Source organism: Brassica napus, chromosome A6 (assembly GCF_020379485.1).
Source record: "Brassica napus cultivar Da-Ae chromosome A6, Da-Ae, whole genome shotgun sequence".
Taxonomy (NCBI): Eukaryota; Viridiplantae; Streptophyta; class Magnoliopsida; order Brassicales; family Brassicaceae; genus Brassica; species Brassica napus.
Window position 1 is genome coordinate 2,232,734 of NC_063439.1, and position 9,866 is coordinate 2,242,599.

The window sequence follows — 9,866 nt, forward strand, 5'->3', positions numbered from 1 at the left end:
GTCCCAAATTGTTCTGTGTCGGGCTCAAACAAATTGTTTGGTAAATAAATTAAGAAGGAAAAGATATTTTTGAAATTGGTTTAAAATGTAGTAGACTGGGCTGGATTGGGCGCCCATTGGCTCTCTTAGTCGACTTTGAAGGCTTACAAATGGACCATTAGGAGCCATGCAAAATAAGGTATGTGAACGTGATTGCGTGCAAACTTTATAATGGAAAAATATCATTTGCCTTTTAATTTCGTCAAGACTCTTCTCATCTCATGTGTATACATAATTACAAATCCTCAGCTAAAGACTTAGCGTTCAAGCCTCTAATTTTGGTACCTTTAGAGGACATAATGCGTATCTTATAGAAAGTTAAACCACATTTCATATAATTGGTATATATTTCCATTATCGTAATAAGAAATAAAAAAGATTAGTAAGTTAATTTTTTTGTTTACGTAACATCCCGATTTCTACTATGTAATGATGTATATTAAAAGATTTAAAAGAATTGATTTAACTAATATGTCATTCCGTACAGATCATTATATAGTATAGAAATCACATATCAAGTGAATAGAGTGAGAGCTCCATTAGCCCTAGATGGCGAAGACCTTACAATTTAGATGATATTTCGTTCTAACGTCGTGGTGCATAACCAGAGGTCCATATCCAAACCACATTAGTACTATATTCAATTTATCATTCAAGCGCGATTGGCTCAAGCGGTTTGAAGACTGGTGGAAAAGTCTTCCTAGACTCAAGCTCCAATCATTATTTAGCCTAAATTTGGAGAAGAAACTCATTTATTAGCATTTAATTTTGAAGTTTAAAAATGTCCTTAAAAGTTTAAATCACAACACTTGAATAGGCCAATTGCCAAGACTCAAGAGTGAAATCAGTGAACCGCAACACATGCTAATATGTTATGACAATTTCTTAAGTCTAGCAATATAACCAAATATAGAAACATAGAGCTAGTAAAGACACCCAAAGCTCCGTTACGGTTTTCATTTTTTGAATAAAAGGTACAGTTGGCCGAGTTGTTTAGAGTTCTGGTATGGACCAATGGTATTTTTGTGGCTCATAATTGTTGGACTTTATCGCATAAAATTAAATTCACAAAAAACATAAAATCAAAAATCAAAGAAAGAGACCTTGGAAAAGAAACGCACAACAACAACCCACTTTTGCAGCTTTTACATCATCGTGTATTCACCAACACGCGCGCACTTCCGTTCACTCTTATATTTTATCCTTAAAATTGTCAGATTCTTTGCTATCTTCACGCAAAAGCAAACCACAGTGATGATGAACTAGCTCTCCTTTGCCTCCTCCTATTCTTTCGTGTTGGGTTACATTTTCTTGGCGAAGAAAACCATGTTTCAAAGATTATTCTTCCTTCTCATTGTTTTTCTGTTTCAAGCTTCTTGTATTTTTGAGATTTCATCTGCTCTCAAGGTAAGCAATTATCAGCAAACATACAACATGTAGAGGATCTTTGTCTACCTAAATCTTTATTTTCTGGTTCTAATGAAACGTATTGCTCATCATTTTGAACTAAGTAATGGGTCGTCTAGTGATCTTAATTTGAGTAATCGGTTTCCAAGAAAAAAACAGAAACGTTAACCTATATCTTTTTATTTTGGATCGTAGGAAGGAAAGACATGCATTCTAAACAAGAACTGTGACGCTGGACTACACTGTGAAACATGTCTAGCCAACAACAACTTGAGACCCAGATGCTCTCGAATTCAACCCATCAACCCCATCTCAAAGGTTCACACTTTCTACTTTTATCAGTATAATCATATGGACCAGTTTATGACAATTGATGAAAACCAACATCTAGATATTGTAAAACTGAAAATGAAGATAAAAATAGTTAGTTATAAGGATTAATAGAAAGAAATGTGTTATTGTTGAATCCGATTTGATATCAATGAAGTTTAGACGTTAGAAGAATCTTATGGACTATTTTCATTTAAACTAATTAATCAATTGATTATATATCAAAAGGTAAAGGGCTTGCCTTTCAACAAGTACTCATGGTTAACAACGCACAACTCGTTTGCTCGATTGGGGGAAGTATCAAAGACCGGTTCTGTGATCTTGGCTCCTACTAATCAGCAAGACTCGATCACAAGCCAACTCGCTGTAAGATTCTTCCCTCCATACTCAATACAAAGTTTCACACATTAGTAATCTCTTTCAAAGATTTCTTGCAAAGTGTGAATCTTTTGTGGGTTTGATGATTACTATTGCAGAACGGTGTAAGAGGGTTTATGCTCGACATGTACGACTTTGAAAACGATGTCTGGCTTTGTCATTCTTTCGATGGGACGTGTTTTAATTTCACAGCTTTCGTAAGTTTTAAGTACATTTTTTTTTCTGTTATGTATTGTATACGAGCATGCATGTCCTAAGATTTTAGAGGCCACAGACAATTTATTTCGAATTTTAGTAAATATTTATAAAATTTGGGGACTTATATATACTAACTCTTAAAAAATTGAGACCTAAAGTCAATATTTTATTTGGCTATGTCCATGACCAGTTTTGTATACGAAAATGTTTGTGATTTATGTTTTTTTGTTTGTTTGGTGTAAAATGGCAGCAACCGGCGGTTAACGTTCTAAGGGAGATTCAAGTGTTTCTAGAGAATAACAAGGACGAAGTTGTAACGGTTATTATCGAAGACTACGTAAAATCTCCCAAGGGTCTAACAAGAGTGTTTGACACGGCAGGGCTACGAAAGTTCATGTTTCCGGTTACTAGAATGCCGAAAAATGGAGGAGATTGGCCAAAGCTTGACGACATGATACGACAAAACCAAAGATTGCTAGTTTTCACATCTGATAGAAGTAAAGAAGCAACCGAAGGAATCGCATATCAGTGGAAGTATATGGTTGAGAATCAATGTGAGTCCCTATCTATGTGCTGCAAACCATATTATATACAAATTTACACGAACATATTTTGCTAATGAATGAAGAAATAAATTGCAGATGGAAATGGAGGGTTGAAAGCAGGAGTGTGTCCAAACAGAGCTCAATCAGCACCTATGAGCGATAAATCGAAATCTCTTGTTCTTGCTAACCATTTTCCAGATGCACCGGATTTTGTAGTAGCATGTAAACAAAACTCTGCTCCTCTACTTGAATCCATCAAGGCATGTTACCAAGCTGCTGGACAACGGTGGCCTAACTTCATAGCAGTCGATTTCTACAAGGTATATATAGTTGTAAGTCTGAATTTGGTCTTATTACTATTCATTATATATAACTCAAGTTTTATTTTTGTGCATCTGGTTCAGAGAAGTGATGGTGGAGGAGCACCGCAAGCTGTTGATGTTGCTAATGGCAATTTGATATGTGGTTGCGATAATTTTGCTGCGTGCAAGGTTGTTTTCTTAATCTGTTTTGAATCTGAAGTCATTATGTAATAAATATCCTATAGTATTTTTTAAAAGAAAAATCATTATATTTTGCAGGCGAACGGGCATTGTGAATAGAAGGACAGACTGAGCAACCAGAGGCAACTCTCATCACCAAAAGCTTTGGTTGATTTACCCATCAGAGATGTTGACTTTCTGTGTTGGTCTTCACCATTGTGCAACTTGTTTTTTTTAGTGTAATGCTTAGGTTATCTTACAAATTCCTAATCATATACGAACCAAGCACTAAACAATTTATCTATATAATAAAAACCACAAGTGAATGAATGTGAAACACCATATTTTTTTTCTTCTAAATAATTTAGCGAGATTAAGATATGTCCATCTATCTATACTATTATTTGCGAAAGTAATTTTTCGCAACGAAGATCTCACGTTAAAAATTAGCACGGTTAATATCGTTTATACCCTTAATGAACAAATTAAATAAATATATTTAAAATAAAAAGATAATTCCTATATATATTGTGTTGTTATCCTTTTTCGCAACAATACTTTTTCGCATCGAATCTCTCACGTTAAAAGTTAGCACGGTTAATATTGTTTATACTCTTAATGAATAAATTAAATAAAAATATATTTAAAATAAAAAGATAATTCCTATATATATATTGTGTTGTTATCCTTTTTTTGGAACAATACTATGTTGTTATGCAAAAATATATATTTTAATAAAATGGTTAAAAGTTAAAAAACAGAAAATACATAACTGAATATTAAGTAAAATTATTAATTCTATATAATTGAAAGAAAATATCAAGTGATCTCTAAGAGTTATATATTATTTATTAATAATGAATATAGTGTACAAATGAATTTTAAAAATTTCTAATATATCATAATTTTCAATGAAATCATAAATAATAATTTAAAATTATAATTTTTTTAATTAATGATACATTTATTAATAAGTAATTATAAAATCTCTATGCCCGGACGTGCGGGCGGGCGACACACCTAGTTTGTAGTTAATTAACAACATTATAATAGCTGATAATTTATAACTAAAACAAGAAACTTAACAAAATAATCTCCAACTTTAAAGTTTATAACTAAAAAATATATCATTATAATCGTCAAACTTTCAGTCACGCACCAATAAATTTCAAATTTTTGTTCACCAAGCCATTTCAGCCCTGTCAAGAAACAATCATTTAGACCATGTTCATTTTTTGTATTTGATGCATCATCTTGATGTAGCATCTTACAACATCTAAATATTGCATTTAAATGTTGTTTTTTTATAGTTAGTATATGCATCAAAATGAAACATCTAGATGCTAAATTGTTCGTTTTTGATTTTATAATGGTATTTGAATACTAATAGTTAAAAAGACAAAAAATACATGATTTTGTTCTTGATAATGAACTAATTATAATATTTAAATAAATATATCTAAATTAAAATTGCATATTCAGCAAGAAAACAAGATTTTGCGGTTTTTGCTAGAAACTTGATTTTGCTATTTGGGCGAAAAAACAAAACTTGTAATTTTAGCGAAAAACATGATTTTACGGTTTCGGCGAAAAAGGCGAAAAAAGAAACTTTGAAGTTTCGGTGAGAAAACTCGATTTTTTGGTTTCGGCGAAAAACTAGAATTTCCTGTTTCGGTTGGAAAACTGAAGTTTGTGGAAAAACTAAATAATAACCAATGTCAGTTTTATATAAAATTTCTGAAAAAGCAGACAACATGGACAATAAAATAAATAATAATCCCATTTCAACAACCAAATCAATATGGGATGGTGACTCAATCCGCTTAAAGATACATAATCCTATACAAACCCACAACAAAAGTTAACATGTACGGTTTAAAAATAAATCACAGAGAACAAGCCAACAAGGTGAATGATGCATGATTTCCATACACGAAATATCCCATGAAATTGATATTTTCAGATTAGTTTAGGACTGGTCAAATTGGGTTTTTATAAGATTGGGCCATAGAAATGCAGTCCAGATATTTTCAACATTTCAAGAAACCGGTTAACAATTCGTGGCCCATTTTCATTCAGTACCCAATAGGTAAACCGGTTTAGCATTGCTCAACTGTGTTTTGTAAATTGTGTTTCAATGCATCACATGTGGACAATTTAAACATGTCTGAACAATACATTTTATAAATTTAAAACAATAAGATTTTATAATTAACGGTATAACTAACGTTAAATACTTACAGAATCAGAACATTAAATAATTTTATTTTACTTTTAACCAAAGGAAAAATCAAGTTATCCAAAACAAAAAAGAAAAACAAAAGGAATTCACATTTATTTTTCTAAATAAATAAAAAAAAAAGGCAAAACCAAATATGGAAACAAGCATCCACAATGGGACCCAGAACACGACACGAAAGAATAAATCCAACGGCTGAGATATCTCAATTTCCATCAAAGCTACTAGGGTTTGGTGTGTAACCTTCCCTATATAAACTCGGACACCTCCAAGTAGCCTTTCCTCTTTGCAGTTTTTTTTCTTTCATTTGAGCTTTGTCTCTGAGAGATAAGGTCACTCCTATCAAAGCTCAACACTGCATCTAAAAGATCCAATTTTTATTTTCGTTGTTGTTCATTGAGCTGATTCGGAGAAGAAGAAGAAAGACGAGAGAAAAAATGGCGCAGATTCAGAATGCCAACGGTGGAGTAGCGGTTTCCGGTGCCGGCGCGGCGGCGGCTGTGGTCGGAGCGGGGCAGCAGGGGACGACGTCGCTGTACGTGGGAGATCTAGACCAGACGGTGACGGATTCGCAGCTGTTCGAGGCGTTTAGCCAAGCGGGACAGGTGGTTTCGGTTCGTGTCTGTAGAGACATGACGACAAGGAGATCTCTTGGCTACGGATACGTTAATTACGCCACTCCTCAAGATGGTAACTCTCTTGTCTTTTTATGATTAGAATCTAAGATTGATAAATTGAAATTAAGATTTGCTTGTTGTTTTGTCTGCATTGATGGGTCATTATTATGCTTCTGAGATCTGTTTTTTTTTGAGGATAGGGCATAGTGAGAGATAATATTATTTGGAAACTGTGTAATAAAAATGTGAAACCTTGTTAGGTTGTAGAGTGGTTTTTAATAAAATTGTTAACACTGTGACATTTGTGTTCTTAGCAAAGCTTATTACTTTTGATTTACTAAACAAATAATTGTGTTATTGTTCATGTTTAAGAATTTGGAAACTATATAAATAAAAATGTGTAACCTTTTTAGGTTGTAGAGTGGTTTAAAATTGAAATCAGTGTGACATTTGTGTTCTTGGCAAAACTAATAATATTACTTTTGATTTACTAAACAAATAATTGCTTTAAGATTGTGTTATTGTTCATTTTTAAAACAATTGGTCCCATTAATGATTGATTGAAGTGTTAGTTTGTATGTGTAAATGATTCTCCTTTGTGTGACAGCTACGAGGGCACTGAATGAGCTGAACTTCATGGCTCTCAATGGAAGGGCTATTAGAGTTATGTACTCTGTTCGTGATCCAAGTGTCCGTAAAAGCGGTCTTGGTAACATATTCATCAAGGTACGCAATATAAATATTAACTTACAATGCAGTGTTTGATTTCTTGTTTGGATATTGTTCAGAATCTTGACAAATCAATCGATCACAAAGCCCTCCACGAGACATTCTCCGCCTTTGGTGCTATCCTGTCTTGCAAAGTGGCTGTTGACCCCTCTGGCCAGTCCAAAGGCTACGGCTTTGTGCAGTACGACACTGAAGAAGCGGCTCAAAGAGCCATAGAGCAGTTGAATGGAATGCTTCTCAACGACAAGCAAGTCTACGTTGGACCCTTTGTTCACAAGCAGCAGAGGGATCCCTCTGGTGAGAAGGTGAAGTTCAACAACGTCTATGTCAAAAACCTGTCGGAGTCCATGAGCGACGAGGAGCTGAAGAAAGTGTTTGGAGAGTTTGGTGTGACTACTAGCTGCGTTATCATGAGAGATGGGGAAGGCAAGTCTAAAGGCTTTGGATTTGTGAATTTTGAGAGTTCAGAAGACGCAGCCAAAGCTGTTGAGGCTTTAAATGGAAAGACCTTTGACGACAAGGAGTGGTTTGTTGGGAGAGCTCAGAAGAAGTCGGAGAGGGAAAACGAACTCAAACAAAAGTATGAGCAGAGTTTGAAGGAGGCTGCAGATAAGTCTCAGGGGTCTAACTTGTATGTTAAGAACTTGGATGAGTCTGTCACAGATGAGAAGCTCAGAGAACATTTTGCTTCCTTTGGAACTATTACATCCTGCAAGGTATGTGACTGACACAGTTGTTATCGGTTTGTTATTTTAAAATAGTTTTGATGATTTTTAACACATAAAGTATTTTGAATTTAAGAAGAGTCCTGATGATTTTAATTGTTTTTAAAAATTTAGTTGAAGAGTTTTGTAGATTATTAGATTTTTAACTGAAGATAATCCTTTGCCTTTCTCTCTCTCTTATTGCAGCAGTTCATCTGTTTTTTTCACGGCTAGTCATTTTCAAACTTTTTTCTTTTTGCTTTTTTTTTTGTTGACTTTGTAAAATAATGAATCCAATAACTCTAGATTCTTATAAACTATTAACTACTTATTACAAGTTCATAAACTAATACCACAAGATTTTAACATTGTTTTGAAAAGTCTCAATTGAATAAGACTAGAATAATTATAAAATCTAAATCTATACAACTCTTTAAAAAAAAAAAAAATTTATTACATTTTGAATGTGACAGGTGATGCGTGACCCTACTGGAGTGAGTAGAGGATCTGGATTTGTGGCATTCTCAACTCCTGAGGAAGCATCTAGAGCTGTAAGTGACTACCATATAAAGAAGACATGTGAATTTTAAAGCGATCTCAATGTTTAACTTGTCCTTGGGTTCAGATTGCTGAGATGAATGGTAAAATGATTGTCTCAAAGCCTCTATATGTCGCTCTTGCACAGAGGAAAGAAGACCGCAAAGCTAGGTTACAGGTCTGTTTATGTTTTTAACCTTAAAACAAGAGTTGACGTTATCCTATTCTCATAGTACTCAATTTTCACTTTCTTTGCATTTCAGGCTCAGTTTTCACAGATGAGGCCAGTACCTGCGGTTGGTCCTAGGATGCCAATGTATCCACCAGGTGGCCCACCAATGGGTCAACAACTCTTCTATGGCCAAGGACCTCCTGGCATGATTCCTCCTCAGGTAAAAGTCAAAGTTCTTTAGCTAAAAACATGTGAAACCAATCTTTATAACTCTTCTTCTCCATTGAACAGCCTGGATACGGGTATCAACAACAGCTTGTACCGGGCATGAGACCTGGCGGCTCACCGATGCCAAACTTCTTCATGCCTATGATGCAACAAGGCCAGCAACAACAGCAGCAGCAACGACCTGGTGGTGGTGGTAGAAGAGGAGGAGCTCTTCCACAACAACCTTCCCCTATGATGCAGCCACAGCAGGTTAAGTATCTTCTGCAGCAATTATTGTCTCTTTGAGAATCATTTGCGTTCTTATATTTTGCTGTATTCTCCAGATGCATCCAAGGGGTAGAATGTATAGGTATCCACAGAGAGATGTAAACCCAATGCCTGGTCTTACTCCAAACATGCTGTCTGTACCGTATGATGTGTCTGGTGGTGGTGCTCATCTTCGTGATTCACCTGCTGCTTCTCAGCCTGTTCCTATTGGAGCTTTGGCTACATCACTCGCTAATGCGGCTCCTGAGCATCAGAGAACGGTAATATTAAAATGTTGTTTTTTTTGTCACTGAGACAATTTATTGTTTACTGAAAAAGTGTTGTTTTTTCTTCCTCACAGATGCTTGGTGAGAATCTGTACCCACTAGTGGAGCAGCTTGAGCCAGAATCAGCAGCTAAAGTCACGGGAATGCTTCTTGAAATGGACCAAACCGAAGTACTTCACTTGCTGGAATCTCCTGATGCACTTAAAGCTAAAGTTGCAGAGGCAATGGATGTGCTGAGGAGTGTAGCTCAGCAGCAGCAAGCTGGTGGTGCAGCTGATCAGTTAGCGTCTCTGTCTCTTGGAGACAACATCGTACCTTGAGTTATAAGTGCTTTGTTTGTCCTTGTGGAGAATCAGATACAAAGAGTGGTTCTTGAAAGTTTTGGATTACAATGTGTTTTTTTTTGTTTTGGATTTCAGCTAATCTTTAATACTTTGGGAAGTTTTGGATCATTTACCCATTCCATAGATCTTGGTTTGCTTTTATCTATTTAAGATTCATAAAACGTTTGGTTTAATGCGTTTGATGATCTTAGTCACAAAATGCACCAAAACTAGCGCATTGCTGAGTTCATATTAATTAGTTCATTTAGTTCTAATTGCATACACAAAACAATATTTCATCCAAATTGTGTTTTTTTTCTTTGTTTCTATATTGACACCAAAGGCACTATGGAAATTAGATTGTATGCCTAACAAAAAAATTATAAAAATCTAACAGTTTTACCT

General features: G+C 34.9%; 2 protein-coding genes across 2 annotated transcripts; both read left to right on the forward strand.

Moving 5' to 3' along the window:
* The first annotated feature begins 1,138 nt into the window (after positions 1–1,138).
* On the forward strand, positions 1,139–3,709 carry LOC106346126 (PI-PLC X domain-containing protein At5g67130-like). The gene is made up of 8 exons (XM_048781975.1): positions 1,139–1,446; positions 1,642–1,764; positions 2,005–2,142; positions 2,253–2,351; positions 2,603–2,906; positions 2,994–3,217; positions 3,302–3,388; positions 3,479–3,709. The coding sequence occupies exons 1-8, from the start codon at positions 1,366–1,368 to the stop codon at positions 3,497–3,499; spliced, it is 1,077 nt and encodes a 358-aa protein (XP_048637932.1). The 5' UTR covers positions 1,139–1,365; the 3' UTR covers positions 3,500–3,709.
* A 2,181-nt stretch (positions 3,710–5,890) lies between these two features.
* On the forward strand, positions 5,891–9,655 carry LOC106349690 (polyadenylate-binding protein 8). Its single transcript, XM_048781976.1, has 9 exons — positions 5,891–6,308; positions 6,843–6,961; positions 7,024–7,680; positions 8,142–8,219; positions 8,294–8,383; positions 8,469–8,597; positions 8,669–8,854; positions 8,929–9,132; positions 9,213–9,655. Exons 1-9 carry the CDS (start codon positions 6,056–6,058, stop codon positions 9,456–9,458), a joined length of 1,962 nt encoding a protein of 653 aa, XP_048637933.1. The 5' UTR covers positions 5,891–6,055; the 3' UTR covers positions 9,459–9,655.
* The last annotated feature ends 211 nt before the right edge of the window (positions 9,656–9,866 follow it).